Source organism: Narcine bancroftii, chromosome 3 (assembly GCF_036971445.1).
Source record: "Narcine bancroftii isolate sNarBan1 chromosome 3, sNarBan1.hap1, whole genome shotgun sequence".
Lineage (NCBI taxonomy): Eukaryota > Metazoa > Chordata > Chondrichthyes > Torpediniformes > Narcinidae > Narcine > Narcine bancroftii.
In genome coordinates this window covers 270,259,788-270,282,178 of record NC_091471.1, presented here as the reverse complement: position 1 = coordinate 270,282,178, position 22,391 = coordinate 270,259,788, and the positions used below count along the sequence as shown (strand labels likewise).

At 42.0% G+C, this 22,391-nt stretch overlaps 1 protein-coding gene across 6 annotated transcripts in view; it reads left to right on the top strand.

The window, feature by feature from the left end:
* The window catches only part of adamtsl5 (ADAMTS like 5), a 118,621-nt gene that overhangs the window by 47,484 nt on the left and 48,746 nt on the right, over positions 1 to 22,391 (top strand). The window contains exon 1 of one of the 6 annotated variants that reach the window (XM_069928123.1): positions 4,167 to 4,215. The exons of the other annotated variants lie outside the window; for them this stretch is intronic. Coding sequence (XP_069784224.1) covers positions 4,192 to 4,215 — 24 coding nt within the window. The 5' untranslated portion in view covers positions 4,167 to 4,191. Of the gene's footprint in view, positions 1 to 4,166; positions 4,216 to 22,391 lie in introns of those variants that run through there. 6 annotated transcript variants of the gene reach the window in all.

The following is a 22,391-nucleotide window of genomic DNA, read 5'->3' as shown; positions in this document are numbered from 1 at the left end:
GTTTCAGTGCAGTGCCAGGGAGATGGCATCTTCCAGGATCAATTACAATGATGGCCAAATTTTAATGGATTGAGGCAGGCTAGCCATGACCAGCCTTTCAAAGCTTATCATAATGATGGATGTCAGCCACTAGGTGATGGCCATTGAGGCATTCCTTTGATAACCAGGATAATAGTGAATATTTTAAAGCAGGTGAGAACTTCAGCTTGCACAAGGAGAGGTTAAAAATGTCAGTGAATATTCTGTCTAGCTGGTTTGCACTGGTTCTCAGGGACTCCATGCAGACCAGATGATCTTCGTGCATTCAATCTCATTGATTTGGAATCTGAGGTGGTGACATTGAGGCCTTCTTCTCAAGGTGAGCAAATTTAAATTTAGACGTATAGCACAGTAGCAGGCCATTTTGGCCTACAAGTCCATGCCATCCATTTTGAACAGTGGAGAAAACTCATGCAGACACAGGGAAAACCTACAAACTCCTTAGAGACAGCATTGGACTCCAACCCCTGTCCGGTCAGGGAGAGGCATGTTGTTGCCTGCAATTCAACCTGATTCATTTTGTAGCCCAAGATGGCATGCACACCTTGCTACAAGCGGGTCAAGGGATAGGGTTTTAAGAAAGAAGGGAAAGTATTTCCAGAGCTTTGGGACTCTTGCTTCTGGAATGATTACATTTGAGATGCACAGGAGACCAGAGTTGGAGGACTATTGATGTGTCAGATGGTGGAAAGGTTGGATGAGATTCCAGAGCTGGGGAATTATGAGACTCCAGAGATGTTTGAAAACGTGGATGGGAAGTTTGAAATCAAACAAGGAGATCATGAATGAATGGGAATTGCACGAGGTGCAGAGCTTCTGACTGATGTCAAATTACGAGAGAACAGATCAGGTGACACCGGATGACAAATTGATACCGGGAAAGTATATTCCAGCAAGATGTTAATTCTATATGGAGAAATAAAAGAGCAAATAATGACTAAAAGAAGAAGAGGCTATGCTGAATTTTGGCACAAGGCTGAAAAATTCTTGTTAAATTGCTTTATTTGGCAGAATTCACAACCAACTACAGACACACTACATTCAGTAATACAAAGTGCTCAGTATGTATTTGTGTAATTGTAACCACACGTGTAAGGCAAAATCTTCTCCCAGGCGTGTGATACAAGAGGATAATTTTTCTTATGACATAATTGTTTCCACTCTGGAAAACTTTAGTTGCAAGTCTCAGCAGTGTGCACTTGTTTTCTTTTAAGCAACAATCGATAGAAAGAGGAGTAATCTAGTTTCCAATCATTTAGCTGCACTTTCAGGTTCGTTAGCAAGGTCAACACCCAAACAACCCCAGAACAGAAAATTCAGGCACCCCTTTTCTCACTGTCATGGTATTCTATCTGTTCTACTGTTGAAGTATTTAATTTCTACGTGAACCCTCTCTGTGGATATGCGTGCCTCTCTTTCAGGAGTTCTATTCCATGCAATCTTTTTCCTAAACTATTGTCAAAACAGAACACTTAACCTTTGCCCTCTCTGGTCTCTCTCCTAACAAATGGCGACATTGGTGTGTTAGTAAAAATTATTTTGTGTCCAAGAGCGTCTGAAATATGGTAAGGAGTCACAAATTCCATTCAGGTGAATTCTTGCCATTTCAGATTAAATTATTCTGATGATCAAAATGAAAGAGACACCAAGTGAGAGATGAAACCGGACGGTTGTGACAAATTCCTTCGAGCTTTGTTGTAAAGTCAGGATCATCTCTAAACATGTTCATCTTTTACATGGACCACTGAGCTTATTGTACAAAGTGCAGTAAAACTCGGATAACCCAGCATCCTTGGTAAATCGATGATGTCAGATGAAGAATATTTTCTTCCCAATAGCTATCAGGCCCTTGAACTTTCTCCTGTTACATTAATCATGGACTTCTCCAACATCACAAAAATAATAATCTGCACCGCTTTTCTTGCAATCTGGCAACTATGAATATTTTCTACCTTTAGTATTCATTATTTTTTAATTTAATGTGTACATGTTCATAAACAATAAACTTATTATCATTAATGTGAAGCCCTTTTGATTTTTGGTCCAATTGCACATTAAAGTCAAACAAACTGGGCTATTCTGTAGCTTGATTGTTTGTTGCAAAGTGAAATAAATCCTGACAACTGACAAATTATCCTGATAATTTTCTTTTAAATTTAAACATGCCACACAGTAACAGACCCTTGCAGCTCCTGAGCCCAAGACTATCAAATACCCCAATTAACGGACAACTCCCATACAGATTTTTGTTTTGAAGAGTGGGAGGGAACTGGTGCACTCAGAGGGAACCGATGCAGGCGTGGGAAGAACATTCAAACTCTTTACAGACAGCACCAAAAGCAAAACTTTTCAAATTGTTCCATAAATCAGCACCCAGCCTGGTGACTGGGGCAGTCCCAGTGTTGCAGGAGATGGTCCTTCTGTGAACCCAATTACTTATACTTTGATGAAGGGCTAAAGCCCAAAATGTTGGTGATGTATCTTTGCTGTGTAAAGTGCACTGTGACTTGGTGAGTTTCTCCAGCATTGTGTTTTTGTTTTAACCCAATTACTTTGTCAGATCTGGAGAAGAGAGGAGTCATTCGCTGTTTGGTCTGCACTGTGACCAATGAAAGACTTACGAAATGACACAATGTGCTGCAAATCAGTCTGAGTTTTCTCATAATGTGCAGACCCAGAAACGTGTGAACAGCAGAGCATTCAAATCCATCAGAGTCTTTGAAAACGGACTATGTCAATAATGTACTTCGCCGATTTTATTCTTCCCTAAATCTGCTCAACCTGAATCAGAATTTGTTAGGAACACGTCATGAAATTCTTGAAATATCTTGGCTATTTTAATCCATCTAGAAGGTTTTATTTTTAGTGGTTTTTTAAGAAGTCCTTCCAATGTGTCAATTGAGTCTAGCCTTCTAATGACAGTGCACCTCCTTCCAAGGCTGATGAAAAGGAGACTGGATCAATTTTATCATTTAAGAGGAGGTTGGATGAGTACATGGATGTGAGGGGGTTGGAGGGTTATGGCCAGGGAGCAGGTAGATGGAACTAGTGAAGTTTCACTTAAATCAGGGCAGATTAGAAGGGCTGATATGGCCCTGTTAATGTTATATGGTTATAATCTTAGAAGTAAGTCAGGTTGTACATTTCCACTGTGCACCAAACATTTCGTCTGACTCCAATCCTTGCATAAAGAACATCTTCAAACATGGGAAGCAGTTGTTTCAATAAAGCTGAAAAGAAACAGTGGCAAGGTTTATATAACGTTTGGCACAACACTGTTTCAGTTCCAGCAAACGGGGTTCAAATCCAGCGCTCTCTATAATGAGTTTGTATGTTCACCCCATGTCTACATGGGTTTCCTCCAGGTGCTCTGGTTCCCTCCAGCCCTTCAAAATGAACAGAATTGTAGGTTAATTGGATGTAATTGGGCAGCATGGGCCTGTGAGCTGGAAGGGCCTGTTGCTTGCTGTATTTTTTTTAATATTTAAAAAAAAAGCTCCAAAGAGTATCTGCCAGAATATTTCAGCCTTCGGCAATTTTCTTGCTCTATCACTTGTGCAGTTTAATCGTTCCCATCAGACTCTGACCAGATCCTCCACAGAGACCTGCAAGCTGAACGGGAACTTACCCAGTAAACATTCTTGGCATCTATGTTCTTTAGTTAATTTTCCAGCGTCCTTACTGAAGAAACAGCCAAGAGATGCTGGGTTTACTTTTGTGCACCTCTGCTTCAGCTTGAATCTTCAGAAGAGAAGACCAACAGTCTCACCTTCTCCAAGATTCTGCTGAGTTGACTTCCTGAGAAACCATAAACAGCAGATATTGGAACCTTGTGCAAATCTTAAGAAGCTGAAGGAGTCAGCAGGTCAGGGAGCATCCATGCATAGAAATGGTCAGGCAGAACTCTTTATTGAAACTTTTTGTTTAGAATGGCTTTGACGAGATGCTCGGACTTCCTGTCTGTTTGTGAAGGAGATTTAGAAGTAAAAATAAATAGAACTGTTAACAGATCTTAGGTTCCACCAAGCAAGAAGCAAAATGGGATTCTCTTCAAGAAGAGCATAAACTGTTGCTTAGCAACATGACTTGCTTCTTTTCAAAACAATTCAATGAGTTCTGATGATACAGATGAACCCACCATAGGAACCTTGGATGTTTCCACAAATAGGGCAGGAGGTACAAGATTGGGGGGGGGGGGGGGGGGTTCTCCTAACCATCCTTTCTCCACTTTGAGTGGCCTTGAGCCAAAGATTCCCAGTGGGGTGTTGTTAATTCACAAGGAGTCTTTGTGTACATCCCTGAATCTTTCCTCTCAGTATCTTCTAGTTACTGAGCTCGGAATAGAGTATCTGTTTCAGGAGATTTGTTCAGGCATTGTAAGGACCTCATGCTGAAGAGGTTAACCAGAAAGAGGAAGCCAATGTTTGTTTGCTCACCCCTCCAGTGAATTTGGAGGATTTTGCAGATGCCTCACTGGTACAAGGGGGGAGAATTTGGGAGATGGACCTCAGGTCCGTTATCTTGTATGTTTCCATGAACAAGCAATTTTGAAAAACTGAAATGCTAGAATCTTGAGCAAATCATTGCTGGATGTACGTAGATAGGCGACTCGAACTACACACATTCCATGTGTGGGCTCACCAGCAATTTGTACAGATGTATTATGATATTTCATGATAGCCTGTGTTCTCATTGCCCACCTAATGAAGGCAGGCATGCCCTGGTTGCATACTCACCTCTATCGGGAAGAGGAGAGTGAAAGTGTTAGGATCACGCGTGTGGCAGGGAACCTATGAGAAGGTCAAAGGAGTTCAGCTGGGTGGGGTTTGGGGAGTTGAAGAATGCAATGTTGTGACCAGTTAATAAGAAAAAAAAATCTACTTCAAGGTGTGCTGAAGGAAACCAGTGTATTCTTTATTTGCTTGTAAGCTGTGGTAAATCAGTGCCATTCTTTGGCTTGGCTTCGCGGAGGAAGATTTATGGAGGGGTATGTCCATGTCTGCTACAGGCTCGTTGGTGACTGACAAGTCCGATGCGGGACAGGCAGGCACTGTTGCAGCGGTTGCAAGGGAAAATTGGTTGGTTGGATTTGGGTGTTGGGTTTTTCCTCCTTTGTCTTTTGTCAGTGAGGTGGGCTCTGCAGTCATAATAATAAAACAATTTACAGTCATAATAAAACAATTTACAGTCATAATAATAAAACAAAGTCCTATTACCTGACATTTCTTTTTTTCCCTGCTGCAAGGCAGACAGATTCGCCACTGGCAGGAATTATTAAAGTGTTTCTTACAGTCTGAGAAAGAGATAAAAGGCAGTGTCCCCCCCACAGTCACTGTGTGTCAGTGGATTCACCTCCAGAGCTTCCGCAGCCACATAGATTCTAGGCCAAACTATCAGTAAGCTGAGCTTCTGATCTGAACTTCTGACATGGTTAGGAACCCTTCAGCGTCTTTGGCACCCTCTCGCAACCCAGGTCTGATACCTGGTACTCCTCCAGCCAGTCTCCAGCAGTCAGCAGCCCGGCGTAAGTCTCCCGTCAGCAGCCCACAGCTTCCGTGGGTTCCTCGCCTCAAGTCACCAGCAGCCCGCCACGTACTCTGCTCCCTCCGCCTCTGAGCTCCTCACTGGTCCACCGCCATGGTCACCGTCGCATGGGTCATTTTCTCCTCCGACGGGGGGAGGAGGTGATCGTTCTGTCCTCTGGTGCCCTGCACCAGTTCTTGGCTTCCCCAGAGTTTGCAACTCCTCATGGCTGCCACTGATTAATAAGCACCACCATCTTGGGCACAGACCAAATAAAACAACTGTCGGCCCCCTCAACGGGCCATTTAAGGTATGTGCAGAGGTGACAGTCAACTGGGTGGCTGGACCCTGCAGGAGTGCTGAATCTCTGCTCCCTGCGGGTCCCCACCAGCGGCAACACTGCCATGGCAGCAACTCTGGGACTGCTGCCTTCTTTCTGAGCAGCCCTGTCTCCGATCAACGATTCTCAACCGGTTTTTTGGCTCTGGCCCCCTCAGAATCAGATTCACAATTTATAGTCATGAGCATGTCACGAAATTCGTTGTTTTCCAGCAGCGTCACAGTGCAAACGTAGCTATAAATTACATTTTCAAAAATAAATAAGTAGTGCAGTAAAATAAAAGAAAGTGAGGCAGTGTTTGTGTTTCAGTGTCCATTCAGAAATCTGATGGCAGAGGGGAAGAAGCTGACCTGTTGTTGAGTGCTCACCTTTAGGCTCCTGTACCTTTCCCCCCCCCCCAGCCCCCCCCATGGTAGCAGAGTGAAGAGAGCATGGCCTGGGTGGTGGTGGGGCATCCTTGGGGATGGAGATTGCTTTCTTAAGACACCGCCATTGTAAATTTCTTCAATGGAGTGAAGACCGATTCCCGCGATGTCTCTGGCCTAGTTAACAACTTGCTGGAGTTTTTTTTTCCGGTCCTGTGTTTTGGTAACTCCAAACCAGACAGAATGCACTCTGTGGTGCACCTGTAGAAATCTGAGTCCTTAGTGATGTACCAAATGACCTCAAACTCCTCACCACGTATTAGCTGCCAGCAAGCATTCATGATTGCATCGACATGGAGGCTCCAGGATAGATCCTCAGAGATCTCAGGTTACTCTGCTCAAGCTTTATAGGCCCCCTTCCTTGTGAAGAATGTCAAACTTAGTTGGTTTCTTCTGTACTTTCTATTGACTATTCAAAAAAAGTCATGATTTCAGTCCGTGGCCACACTTAAATGTATTATGGCCCCCACTGAGAATAGTTGTCTTTCTTTTTCTTTCTTTGGCTTGGCTTCGCGGACGAAGATTTATGGAGGGGTAAATGTCCACGTCAGCTGCAGGCTCGTTTGTGACTGACAAGTCCGATGCGGGACAGGCAGACACGGTTGCAGCGATTGCAGGGGAAAATTTGTTGGTTGGGTTTGGGTGTTGGGTTTTTCCTCCTTTTTCTTTTGTCAGTGAGGTGGGCTCTGCGGTCTTCTTCAAAGGAAGTTGCTGCCCGCCAAGATGCACGGTTTGAGGCGATATCAGCCCACTGGCGGTGGTCAATGTGGCAGGCACCAAGAGATTTCTTTAGGCAGTCCTTGTACCTCTTCTTTGGTGTACCTCTGACATGATGGCCAGTGGAGAGCTCGCCATATAACACGATCTTGGGAAGGCGATGGTCCTCCATTCTGGAGACGTGACCTACCCAGCGCAGTTAGATCTTCAACAGCGTGGATTCGATGCTGTTAGCCTCTGCCATCTCGAGTACTTCGATGTTAGGGATGAAGTCGCTCCAATGAATGTTGAGGATGGAGCGGAGACAACGCTGGTGGAAGCATTCTAGGAGCCGTAGGTGATGCCGGTAGAGGACCCGCGATTCGGAGCCGAACAGGAGTGTGGGTATGACAACGGCTCTGTATATACTTCATCTGCAAATGTACGAACCATGTTAACTCCATTACTATGTAAATGATTGATATAGATAACAAACAACATGTGACAAGTTTAAACCTGAACCAACTTTGGAAATCAGTCAGATCCAAAGGGACTACAGGAACACCCTGTTTTTACCTGTATAATCCTTCCATCCACTAAGAAATCAGGTCATTTAAGAACCTTCAATGGTATTTAGCCACTCTTTTTTTTAAATGTTAGTATTTGTAGCAAAGCCACTCTGCCATTAATTAACAGGGAAACTTGATTATGCAAATCCCTCACTTGAAATTGCCTCCATGGAACCGATTCTGACAGAACCACTTACTGTTATCATCTGCAGAAAGGTTCTTGGCATTCACATGTGTCTTCTTAATCACAATAATTTCCAGGTTTCTTTCTCAACTCTTTCAGTGTTCTTGACTATTTTAGAGATCTGTTTGAAAGGAGAAGTTTTTAATCACAATCAATCAACTAAATTTGCCTGGAAACCATCAATTATTTTTTCCACATAGAGCATAGTGGGAGTGTGGAATGAGCCGTCAGCTGAAATGGTGAATGCAGGCTTAGAGGAATTTGGACAGGTACACGGATGGGAGAGGTATGGAGGGTTATGGACTGGGTGCATATCAGTGGAACTAGGCAACAAAAAAAAAGGCTCAGCACAGACTAGAAGGGCTGAAGAGGCCTGTTTCTGTGCTGTAATGCTCTATGGTTGTGTGACATTTCCTCAAAATCCAAAGGTAAGTATCTCAGGATGAAGGAGAACAAATAAATGGAATATGTTCTGACTTTGCAAACCCAGCAACGATAGTTGTCGAATGAGTGTGAAAATCATAAATGTGGTTACAACAGTTCAGGTGCCCTTTGGCTCTTAGACCAGAGCTGTAATTTTTAACAACCGCAGCAGCAATTTGTAATTAAATGGTACTTCTAATGTGGCAAAATATTTTAGGCTCATAGGAGTTTAATGCTTGAAATTCAGATATGGGCATGATTGGGCAGATTTCCAAAAGCTTGGTCGAAGAGGAATAATTAAAAGAGCATCTTAAAGTGAGGGCTTCACAACTGAACTGTGTGATGGTGTTGAAGACATAGGCACCAATGGAAGGGTGATTGAAATTGGAATCCAGTATACAAAGGGCATAAATAGAGCGAGGGAAGTTTGGAGAAATAGGACCCAGAACAGCACAACATATGAAGAGGCTATTGACCCCACATGTCTCAGGAGTGGAGAAGACCAGGTTCCTTGGAGTCCGCTTATCTAGTGACTCATTGTTGACGCACAACATCTCACTTGTCAGGAAGATGCAACAGCTACTGTATTTCCTGAGAAGACTAAAGCAGGCAAAGCTACTGGCCACCATCTTGTCAACCTTCTACAGGAGCTCTATCGAGACTGTCCTGGCCGGCTGCATCACAGTGTGGTATGGACTGCAGAGAAATGGGTCAGAGGTCAATCCACAGGACCATAAGTGTAGCAGAGAGGATGACCGTAATCTCCCTTCTCTCTTTCCCCACCTCCCCCTCACATCTTCATTCTGTTATCTACCAGGATCATTGTTGTTGTCTGAAGAAGGTGTGCAAAATTGTTGAGGTCCCCTTCCCTACACCCACCACACACAGGTAAGAGATGCAGGAGAATCAGAGCCAGCGCCACCATGCTGCGATACACCTTCTTCCCGCAGGCAGAACGACCAAAGGAACTGCTCATATGAACCATCCATGTATATATGAATATTTTTCCTGCATGTATATTGTTTGTCATTTTGTTATGTCTGGTTGGGTGTCTGTATGTTTTGCACTGAGGACAGGAGAATGCTGTTTCGTCAGGTTGTACTTGTGCAATCAGATGCAAATAAACGTGACTAAACATGTTGTCCAAATCAAACTAAAAACCCTGCTGCTTGAACTCGATAGATATCCCTCCTACCTTTTTGTCTCTATAGGGAGAGGGTAGTCACAAAAACCAGGGTGGGGGTTTTTAAATCGAAGCAGTGTATGCTGTTCATTCAGAGTGAGAGCACAAGAGTAGGTACTTGGTGAGTGTAACTTGGATGAGCTCAAGTCTATGAAGGGCACTGAGAGGTTGGTCAAGAATGCATTGAATTGACAAGACCAGAGGAAACAAAGTAGAGCAGGAACCTATCCTTTCTGAACAATAAGCCAGCACAATTCTTGTGAATAAACTGAGTGCCAAATTTATTTTTTAATTATTATTTTGTGCTCTGGGTGCATCACAAACTGAAGTGAGAGATTTTATAATTCTATTATGCTGACAGAACCCAGGACACTACACCTGCTGGTGGCCACATTCTGGTCCAAATTCTTGGCGAAGAATTGAATAGATTTGGCTGTGAAGGCATCAGAAGCACAAAACGGAGAGAAAGAATAATGAGATGGACCGAGATGCCTAATTCCTCTTAGCATCGGGTTTGTTACCCTGTGCACTTTTAGCAGGGCTATTCCTATGAGATTTTAACTGGCCTTATCATTAAAGTCGGACTAGTTGGCCAAGTATTAACGAATATCTTCAACATCTCACTCTGGCAGCACCTGGTACCCACCTGTTTTAAACGGGTGTCCATTGTAACAGTGCCCAAATGGTGTGGTAACCTGCCTAAATGACTATTGACCTGTGACACTCGCATCAACAGTGATGGTGTTTTGAAAGGTTGGAGATGAAGAAGATCAGGTCCTATCTGAGCAGCGACATGGATGGCATTCCAATTTCCTTACCGTAGCAACTGGTCTACGGTGGATTCCACCTCACTGGCTCTACTCAAAGCCCTGGAACACCTGGACAGCAAAGATGAAACATCAGGATTCTCTTTATTGACAAGTTTGACATTCCACATCATCATCCCCTATGAATTGATCGGCAAAACTACAAGACCTGGGTCTCCAAGATATACCATTGTGTGAGTGGGCCCTGATATTCTCATCTCCAGATGACAATCAGTGAGAATTGGTAAGAACATTTCGTCCACAGTCTCCATTAGTATCAGAGAATCACAAAGCTGCCTCTTAGCCCCCTGCGCTAATTGCTACACACCTATGACTGTGTGGTGTGGTACAACAACACCATTTACAAATTCACTGATACCACTAAGTTTTATGAAAAAAATGGGCGATGAACCAGCATACATGAGGGAGATTTAAAAATTTGATTGAATGGGGCACTAATGACAATATCTCACTCAGTATCATCAAAACTAAGGAGCCGATTGTTGACCAGGAAGGGAAAACCAGGGGTATATAATCCTGTGATCCATTGGAGGATCAGAAGTGGAGAGGGTGAGCAGATTGAAATTCTTGGAACCCATTACCCTGGAGGAGGTTTGCTGGATTCAACACACCAATGGCACTGTAAAGAAAGAATGTCAGCCCCTCTGCTTCTTCAGGAGTTTGCGGAGGTTTGGTATGACACCAGAAACTCTGGCAAATTTCTACAGTGGTGCGGTAGAAAGTCTGCTGACCGGCTGCATCATGGTCTGGTATGGGGACACCACTATCCCTGGGTGTATTTAAAAACCCTACAAAAGGTAGTGGACACAGCGCAAGACATCACAGTGTAAAATCTTCCTCACCTACAAGAACATCTAGAGAGAGCACTGCTGTCAGAAGGTAGCAGCGATCATCAAGGATCCACATCACCCAGCACATGCTCTGTTCTCACTGCTGCCATCAGGAAAGAGGTATCGGTGTCACAAGACTCACCACCAGGTTCAGGAACAGCGGCTCTCCCTCCACCATCAGACTCCTCAATGGCAAACTCAACGAGGGACTCAATTAAAGGACACTTAATTTTGCACTTAATTGATATTTTTCTCTCTGTATTACAGTCAGTTTATCTACATTTCTTTATTTGTTTACATGTAGTATATGTTGAGTTTGGTTTTTTGCACTAAAAAGTGGTAATTCTGCCTCGCCCACAGGAAAAAGAATCTCAATTGTATGTGATGTCATGTATGTACTCTGACAATAAAGCTGAAATGCATCTTGGAGGAATCTGCTTCATTTTAAGCATTAGATTTAAATATTATTTCATTGAAAAGCAATTACACTGTATAATCACTTCTGCAAAGAAAAACATGCAAGGATTGGATTGAGCTGTTCAGGCACAAAGTATTTTTAGCCTCCCATTATCTGTGAGGGAAATGTCTGTAAACTCCAAGTTCTTGGATCAGAACAGATTGATTCATTCCCTGCCCTTTCTACCTGCCAGGGTGCCCATTGTACCTGTGGTTTCACACGCTCATTGTGCACAGTTACAATCCGCCTCTTCATCTTCCCGCTCCACTAACCCTTGGCACATCGCTGCCATTTTTCATGAATGTAAACAATGGAAGAACTGCAACCTGAATACATCTCGTAGGATGACTGAATGCAGTACAAATTAACGTGTTTTCTTGCTTGGAGGTTTCTATTTGCATTCGGGTCTTTATTATTCATCCACTCACTGGCTCAGACCATGGGCACATATACAAATTGTTTGTCTCTATATGTACTGGATGTATTATTTCTCTCTTTCTCTCCTTATGTAAAATCTATCATACCTGAAAATCTGCAATATAAAACACCTTGCAAGACCATTTTTTAAAAATTTGGTCACTGGATTTGTGGCCAAAATCCACTTTAAGATCTCAGGCAGCTAAGAATGCATTCTTAGCTGAAACAGAGATAAGTTTGTTCCCATGGCAGTTATTATCAACAGTGCAAAGCTGTTTATACAAATTTTTTATCCCAGAAATAGCAGGCATGGTGATCAGTTACATTCTTATTGATATAATTGGGCTGCTTTGCCTCAAAGCAAAAGGAGATTCTTGCTCCTTCCTAATTTTATTAAATTCACGACTGACCACAGCTTTGAAAGGAAATATGAGCCATGGTTAAACTAGGATGGTTACTTTTATTTTAACCTTTTGTCATTCTCTCTAGGATCACTTTCCTTCAGTGTCCGTGTGATTCACTTCTTCCTGATTACTTGGGGAATCTGGCTAGAGGGCATCGAATTAAAAGTAGGAAGGGAAAGATTTTAAAAGGGTGCCTTTCTCTTCCCCCCCCCCCCCAACATAGAAGGTGGTGGGGGTATGGATCAGCTTCCTGAGGAAGTGGTAGATGCAAGTACAATTGTAACATTTAAATAGTTAGTCAGGTACATGGATTGGAAAGGCATAGAGGGTTATGGGCCAAATGCAGGAAAATGGATAGATAACTTGGTTGGCATGGACAAGTTGGACCGAAGGGCCTGTTTCAGAGCTGTAAAATTCTGACTGTGACAGTATCATTGTACTCTCAAGAACTGCCAGACACCTTGGCTCTGTCTGCAATTCCCCACCCCATTCCTTGCTGATGTGCTTCATGCATGGCCAGACTGAGACCACCTTCAAATTGGAGGAACAAAACCTCATCTTCCATCTGGGCATCCTCCAACTAGATGGGATTAACATTGACTTCTCTGGTTTCCATTAACCCCACCCCCATCACCTCCCCCCCCCCCCCCCATTTGTCCTCTAGGTCTCTTCTTCCCTTTTCCTTCTGTCTCCTTTCACAGAGCCAAAATCAATTCTCTCCTTTTCTCTTATCATATCCAATTAACACATTTTGTCCGCTGGCCCGGGCTCCTCCCATTTTTCACCCTTCCTTTCTCCAGTTTTTATTTCAGATGCCTGGCTGTTGTTTGCTGATACCTTAAGGAAGGTCTCGGGCCAGATATGTCTGTACTATAGCTTTACTTCCGATGATGCTGCGATGCCTGCTGCGTTCCTCCAGCATTTACCGTGTTTTGACTACAATCGTAGAGTCTGCAGATGTGTGCGTTTCACTTCACTCTGCTGTGTTCTATTCACTCCTTTCCATCTGTCAGTCCATTGATCCTCTATTCCATTTATTACCATCTAGAGCAGTGGTTCTCAACCTTCCCTTCCTACTCACATACCACCTTAAGCAATCCTTTACTAATCACAGAGCACTGATGGCAGAGGGATTACTTAAAGTGGGATGTGAGTGGAAAGAAAAAGGTTGAGAACCACTGCTGTAGATGGACATCCTTGACTCTTTATTTTGCTCCCCTCAAGTGAATTCACTAAGTATGACTGTTTGCTCCATTCCATCACTCCCTCTGAGTCTCACTGACTCGCCCATCACCAATAGACAACAGAGTGGAGAAGCTCTGAGATCCCTGTTCACAAGCCACTGAGTCCCTGTCCAGCAGATTGTTTTTGCTCCTTTTAATCCCAGTTTGGTCTCTCTCATCTATCGCTCACTTATTATATGGTCTCACCGCGTCTTCTACTATCTAGGCTGCAATCTCTTCATTTCACCATCACTCTCTATGAGGTGCAACATTACAAGAGTAGGATCATGGAAGTTATCTGATTATTCCAAGCTTCCCCCCCCCCCCCAATTCAAATAGAATAGTCAGAGTTTTGCAGTATGAGAACAGGCCATTCAGCCTAATTTCCTCATGCTGACCATGTTATCTACCCATTTGCCTGCATTCAGCCTACACACCTGGAAACCTTTCTAATTCATAATGACCATCCCTTAAGCAAGAATTGTGCTTTCTACGTGAGATTTATAATGAATGTATTTGCATTCAATTGTAATGAATGATGAGAAAGTAAAGCAAATCACTTGAATGCTAAATCAAGCAACTGTAACATGATTTTCATAGCATTCTAATGCACAACTATAACCATTCGTTACTGCACTCTCTTTGCTCTAATTATTTCCTTTATCTATCTGCTAAAATCCCAATCTTTTTAATTTCTTACAGTTCGCCTCAGATTCTCTGTCCATGGCCTCGCTCATGTAGGCCACCCGTAAATTGGAGGAGCTACACCTCATGGAGGACCATCTAGGTCCTCTCCAATCAGATGGCATAAGAAAACTTCTCCACTTTTTGCTGGACCACTCCCCTTTCCCCTTGCTTCCCTATCCCTCTGTCTTTTTTTCCTCCAGCTCTCTACCCCTTCCCACTGCATTCACAGAGCCCCTCCCCCTGTTTCTGTCCCTGATCAATCTATTACCTCTTATCTGTGGGAGTGTGCTTCTGCCCCTTCCCACGCCCCCTCACTATTTTGTTCAGGTGCCTACCTACATTTCCTTATAACTTGATAAAAGGATCAAGCCCCAAACATTCGTTATGTATCTTTGCTATATAAAGTGCACTGCTTGACTCGCAGAGTTTCTCCAGCGTCGTGTTTTTGCTTTCTGTTTCCCTCCGATCACCAGCAACTTGCTCCTCACATGTAAAGAACAGAGATGACTGACTACAGAGAAAAATGCAGATGTGTGAAAATACAGCAAGTACTTAGAAAGAATGAACCTTTTAACTCTCTGTTCTTTCATCACGGCGCTGCCTGCTCTGTTAAACATTTCAAATGTTGCTGTAATTTTTATTTTGGAGTCTAGTTGCTTACCTGCAGGGTAGAAAGGAAGAGGAATGGAGATGTCCATGAGTGTTCCAGCTCACCTCCAAGCCTTTGAAGAAGGCAGGATACCTAAGAGGGAAGGGGCCTCTGTATTTTTTTCTGCTGTGAATTTAACATACAATGAGACTGGAAGGAAACCACTCAAAGAGAAATAATATAAACCAGGTATCATTGGTCAGAAAGTCAATTTCATAATGTTTTCATTTGAGAATTTTGAGATTAGTGAGTTGATTCTTCCAGCACGGTTATTAGTAATTTCCATTTCCTTGTCATCTTGCTTTACTCCAGAAAATTTGACCAGGCATTTCCTCCATGAGTCAACTTTGCATCCTGAGGCAAATTCCATAACAAGTAAATGAAATGATGTAATTTCCCCACATAACACTTCTTCTGGGATCTTGAATCCTCGGACATGTCTTTGAATATATTTGAGGCAGAATTTGGCAGATATTTGTAGTACAGAACTGGGAGGGTATGTGGGAAGAGCAGAAAAGTACCAATGAGGTTCAGATTGTGACAGGAAAAGTATGTTTATTTACCCCCAATTCAACCCAGGAGGCCATTTGATAGATGAGAACCATTCTAAAATCTTGGGTGACCCATATTAAATGCATACCCTACTCCTCCCATATTCAGGAGGCCCTCTCAATCCTCTGACATGAAAGGGATAGGTCATTCCAATCTTCTGTGTAATATTTAACCTATAACCAATATTACTCAAAATAAAATTCCCTGATTCTTACCTAATATTGATTTTTTTTTTGAGAGCTTGCTGTGTGAAAATTGACCACAGCACTTTCTAAATTGCAATAAATGCTTCTGAAAGATTGGGTGAAACTGCTTTGTGAGGTCCTATGAAGTGAAAGGAAATTTGGAAAGCCAACTGCCTTTTGAAGTTAAGTCTATCCCATTTATAATGGCTGGAAGATTATGATGAAAAGTTTCTTCAGTACTGTAGAAACATAAATACTAGTAAAAGGACAAAAATATTTAAAAAGGAGAACCAAGATCAAGGCAAAAGAGAACAAAGTACAGTATATACCCACATAAAAAGTCGATCTCGTGCAGCCTCTATTTTTGGCCCAAAAAATCGGGAATTTTCCATATCTCATGTAAAGATCGACCCTAATCTCTCACCTTAGCCCTGGTTGCCCACACATCGGAGCTCCCGACAGGCCTAATGTGGGCTCTTAGCTCGACCCCTGCCGCCCACCCATCGGAGCTCCAGACGCATCTAACGGTGGCTCATGCTTCGACCCCGGCCACCTGTTCATCGGAGCTCCCGATGCCTCAAACGTGGACTAAAGCCTTGGCCCCAGTCAGTTGCCCATCAGATCTCCTGACGTATCTAACACAGATTTTCGCCTCAGCTGGGGCTACCCGCGATTGGAACTCCCAACACCTCTGCCCATGCAAATACCTACCACGGTCCCAATTCTCCCCCGTGGTAGGATGTGCGTTTTGATGACAGACTCTGAATTATTACTTTCAATCATTGTGTTTTTGTTCTTTATTCATCTGGAGATCATTTGAACTTCTGCTACTGATATGATATTTTTGATTTTAGTGTGAATTACAGCACCTTAAAGGTAGTATCCATATAATAGTCGACCCTCTAAATTTAATACTAAAATTTGGTCTGTAAAATTCAACTTTTACATGACTATACAGTAAGGTAACAGTGACTTGTACATAGCTTGCCTGGCCTGAGTGAGTTTCAGATCAAGTCTTAGTGAGCCAGTCCCTCCTCTCCACAAGGGATGGGAATTGCCTGCAGCCTCTCCAAAGTTTCCCACATCCTGAGAAGAAAACAAGTTTAAATTAGACCTGCAAATATCCTGCAATTTTCCAGCCCCTGCTGATACACCCTTATGTGGTGCTGAGCACCAAATCAGCATTCTCCCCTCGGTTGTCTGATTTCAGCCCCTCAATTCAGGATCCCTTTTATCTGACCTGCGCCTGTCTTTAAACTGTTACTTGGCTCCCCATCAGACTGTCTTTTTCCCAGCAATCCAGCTCAATATCCAGCAACAGACCACAAATTACAATATAGAATCTAAACATCCAAGGATAGTGGCAGAACAGTTAGAAACCACAAAAGCAACAGCCAAGTCTTCCAGAGAAACAACCAATTATCTTCAGGCCAAACAGCCGCCGGTTACTGTGGGTTTATTTGATGGATCCCGTGCAAATTGTGGGTGGTTCGCTCACTATTTTGTGCTTCGTGATAGAAGAGAGTAGTTAGAATGTTTCTGCTTCATGTGGCCATTCCAATAAATCCTGTTGGCATTTAAGGTGGAAATCAAGGCTTAGTTCAACCTGAACAATGTCGTGCTGCTGAACATTCGAAGAATTGCCCACAGCTGCTTGTCTTGGGCAGGTAGGTGTGAAGATAATGGCGAACAATGGCATCAGGACAGTCAGTTCGTCAAATGCCAAGTGAAACCTGATCTCAATTCTAAAGATTATTTAAAAACATTCTATTAAGTGTAGAGCAGCATGGATCTTGTGCCAGCAGGCAGATAATTTCCCAAGGCTTGGACTGATCCAAAAACACGTTTTAATCCCATCGCAGCAGCTGGTACCCTTAGAACATTACAACCAATTACAGGGCCTTCAGCCCACAATGTTGTGCTGACCTATATAAACTTGCTCAACAATCTCCTCTACCTTCCACCCATAAATAGAACAAAAATGCAATGAAGTTGATAAATATAGAATAAAAACTTACAATGGTGAATTTTGACCATTTTAGGGAAAGATTCTTGCTCCCATTACTGGGTCTGACATTTATACCTCTGAGACCAGGCTCTTGTTTAACACATTGCAGCTATTAGTTCAACAGCAGTTAGAAATGGGAATTGATTGCAGGCCTTACTGGTGATGTGTATGTGTTAATCCACACTTAAGTATTTGCTCCTGGAATTTAAATGAGGACGTTTGAACTGCTGTAGGTGCTGGGAGAGGCTTGTCTCCTAATATATCAATGCAGTCTAAACATGCAAGAAGCAGCGATCCTCGGGGAGTAATCATCGCCTGCTATAGGAGTGAAGGCACTCTGAGTCAATTTTACCTCCAGCTGTTATATTCAACTGTTATTCTAAACTGGAAGCATTCTGAATGCTGATTTGAAATAAATCATTACAAATCTGAGAGCCCTAATCTTGGGCAATGCAGTGATGCAGCTGATGCCTCACCACCTAAGTTCAACCGCAAGCTCCGATCCTGTCTGTGAGGAGTTTGTAGTTGCATGGGTTTTCTCCAGATGCTCTGGCATCCCAGAGGTTGTTTAAGTGGTCCGTTTTGTATGGGGAAACTGGTAGAATCTGGGAGGAATTGATGGGTTGCTGGGAGAATAACAGGATTGGACTACCGTTGATGTTTGGGCACAGACTTATTGGAGTGAAGGGCCTGTTTTCATGCTGTGTGACTGAATTAAACTGGATCAATAAACTGAAATTTGCCAATATTTTGAGCACAGTGGAGATACGCACACTTGATGTCATTAAACTCAGAAAACAACTTCCAGGAGTGAAACAGGAAAGTCTGCAAACAATTTGCAGGCGGAGGCTTTTATTCATAGCTGAATTGGTGGCACTGTCTTCAGTTGGCTAGCCGCCAGGCCCTGGAGTTTCCTGCAAATCGTCACCCTCTCAGCCTCCTGTAAGTCATTCCTGGCAACCTTTGGTTATCTGGCTTGTATATGTTCTGGCAGTTGATTTTTATATGGCAACACACCTGTGATGTGATTTGGATTTTATTCCTTTGTTTTTACACCATGTTTTACTTCGCTTTCCGAGGAAATGTGGGAAACACAGCAGCTGACTTTTACACAGCAGGGTCTGATAGACAGTTGAGAAATAATGAGCGACTACAGTAAAACCCCTGTGATCTGGAATTTAAGCAATTGGCAAAAAAAAGCAAGCAAGGAAAATAAATAAATAAATATTCTTAAAAATAAATAAAAGTTTAAAATTGTAAAAGTAAATGTTCATTGAAGTAACACAAATATTTGGTGGTTGTAGAAGCAAATATCCAGCCAGCGGAGGGAGGGCCTTGGTTGGTGATTTGCTCGTAGCGGCTGTTTGAATAAAGTTGTGTGAAACAGCAATGGCGTCGCCCAGAATGAAGAGCTGATGCCGCTCGCCATTGAGGTGACTCTCTTAATGGGTCTCCTTAATAAGCAGCTATAAGAGTTGTCCTGGTCAGAGGCTTTATCTGTAAACTTGGGGGAGGGGTTGGTTAATTATCTATAACGTCATTATTCATCACTTAGGAAGCTCCATGGATGGGGAGGAACCTGCAGATGCAGCTACGGTTAAATGTTTTCAAAGAGTGTGACTGAAAATAAATTGCTCTAAGGTTTATATATTCATGCAAGTGAAGTTTGTTCAGTATAAGTACATTCTAGTAATTTTTTCTTTAAACTATTTAATCTAAATGCACGTGTATTAGTTAGACATTGTAAGAGTGAGTCTCAAGTGATCAGAAAACTCTCTTATCCAGCATCAACCAGTCCCCATATACCAGGGGTTTACACTATTCTGTTTTTCAGTGATGTTGAATGAGAGATAAACATTGGCTGGGACACTGAATATAATTTCCCGCATCTGAAATCAAAATGCTATCCCAATTCTTTACATCCACTCAAGAGAATAGACAGGGCGGGAGGAGTCACGTGATGGAGTTGTGGCCGGTCGGGGAACTCCAGCCCTCTCCGGAAAAGTTTAAAAAAAACACACAAAACACAAAGGCACAAGCACAAAAATTAAAATAAAGTGAAAGTAAAGGTGGGAAGAAAATAGCAGCGAAGAAAGAAAAGTCGAAAGCAACGGGAAGAAGAGAAGAAGAAAGAACGTCGGAAGAAGAAGGTGAAGGCCTTACCTGTCCGAGGAGGCCCGCCGCGGAGAGAGAAGCCCGCTCCCTCAGGTCAGTCGAAGTCCCGAGCTTCGGACTACAAAAATGGCTCGCGGAGCCAAGTAAAATTGCGCAACCGCGCATGCGCGAGGAGCCGCGCATGCGCGATGCGCATGACAAAAAAAACACTGACGGGAGGGGGGACCAGCTGAGGAGTCGATCTCCACAGCTGAGAATGACAGCTGCAACACAACAACAGGAAGAAAACATAGAAAACAACGAGAACAAGAAAGAAGAGAGTAAAAAGAAAACAAGGAAACAACAGATGACCAACCTAGAGGAAGAAGAAGAACATAGAGAAATGGAAGAAGAAGGGAAAGGCAAGACAATGGATTTTTTTTAAAGAATATATGGAATCAGTAAAAGAATGGCAATCACAAGAATTTAGTGAAATAAAAAGAAGAATTAAAAGTACAGAAAAAAGAATGAATAGATTAGAGATGGTCATGTCGGATATAGGAAAAAGCGTGGACAAGGTGGAAGAACGAGAAACAGCTGTAGAAATGGAAGTAGAGGACTTAAAAAAGAAATTAGAAGAATCTAATAAAAAAGTTAAAGAGACACAGGAGCTGTTAGCTCAGAAGATAGATATAATGGAAAATTATAATAGAAGAAATAATATAAAGATAGTGGGCCTTAAGGAAGATGAAGAAGGCAAGAATATGAGAGAATTTATAAAAGATTGGATCCCCAGGGTCCTAGGAAGACCAGAATTACAGGAAGAAATGGAAATAGAAAGGGCACATAGAACATTAGCCCCGAAACCACAGCCACAACAAAAACCAAGATCCATTTTAGTAAAATTCCTAAGATATACAACAAGAGAAAATATATTGGAGAAAGCAATGAAGAAAATAAGAGAAGACAAAAAGCCACTGGAATACAAAGGTCAAATTTTTTTTTCCTATCCAGACATAAGTTTTGAACTCCTGAAGAAGAGAAAGGAGTTTAATACAGCAAAAGTGATCCTATGGAAAAAAGGATATAAATTTATGCTAAAGCACCCAGCGGTACTTAAAATAGTTATTCCAGGGCAGCAAAACTGACTATTCTCGGATCCGGAGGAAGCACGAAAATTTGCAGAACAACTACAAAACAGGCAGAGAGATGAAGACCATGTAACGAGAGTAAAAATGACCACGAACTATATGTATGAGTGTATATGGGTGTATATATATATATATATATATATATATATATATATGTGTGTGTGTGTATGTATATATGTGTGTACATGAGTATAGCCGTATTTAAAGGAAAATATATAGAGTATAGATAAGAATTAATAAGGGAAAGAAAGGGAAGAGAGGAAGTAAGGAGGGAAATAAGAGAGTGACCTTTGTTATATATGAAAATTGAAATCTTTTCTGGGGGGGCTGGGTGGGGAGGAGTTACGGTCACTGTGAAATCAGTTGACGCTTGCGAGTGAATTCGCAAATCCAAATGGAGAGGGGAGATGTGGTTGCCTGACAAGGGATAAAGGGCAACTCAGGAAGGGGAGGGGATAGTGGGGTTAAAGAAATTTTAGATAGGAGAATAAGGAAAATGTTTGATGTTTTAGAAATGTTGTCTTATAAAGTGTTCAAAACAAGAAAGCAGAAATGGATAAGAAGGAAAGGTGATGATGAGGAAATGGAAAGGAAAGATAAACAAAGTATGAAATGGCTACATTGAAATATATGACTTTAAATATTAACGGAATACATAACCAAATCAAAAGGAAGAAACTGCTAAATTTACTGAAAAAAGAAAAAAACTGATAAGAGACACATTTAACTGAAATGGAGCACAAGAAATTAAAGAGAGATTGGGTAGGACATGTAACAGCAGCGTCATATAATTCAAAAGCTAGAGGAATAGCTATATTAATCAGTAAAAATGTACCAATTAAAATAGAAGAGGAAATAATAGATCCAGCAGGGAGATATGTAATGATAAAATGTCAGATATTTTCGGAGTTTTGGAATTTACTCAATGTATATTCACCTAACGAAGAAGATCAAAAATTTATGCAAGATTTTTTTTTGAAGATAGCAGACACGCAAGGGAACATACTAATAGGAGGGGATTTCAACCTTAATTTGGATTCAAACATGGATAAAACTGGGGAAAAAATTAACAGAAAGAACAAAGTAACCAAATTTATAATTAAATCGATGCAAGAAATGCAACTTTTGGATATATGGAGGAAACAACACCCAAAGGAAAAGGAATATTCATATTATTCGGGAAGACACAAAACATACTCAAGGATAGACCTATTCCTGTTATCAGCTCGTATGCAAGACAGAGTAAGAAAAACAGAATATAAAGCTAGAATATTATCAGACCACTCACCCTTAATATTGACAATAGAGTTAGAGGATATTCCTCCAAGAATGTATAGATGGAGATTAAACTCCATGCTACTTAAAAGGCAGGATTTTAGAGAATTCATTGAAAGACAAATTAAAATGTACTTTGAAATAAATACGGAATCAATGAAAGATAAGTTTATACTATGGGACACAATGAAAGCGTTCATCAGAGGGCAAATAATAAGTTATGTAACCAAGATGAAGAAGGACTACAATC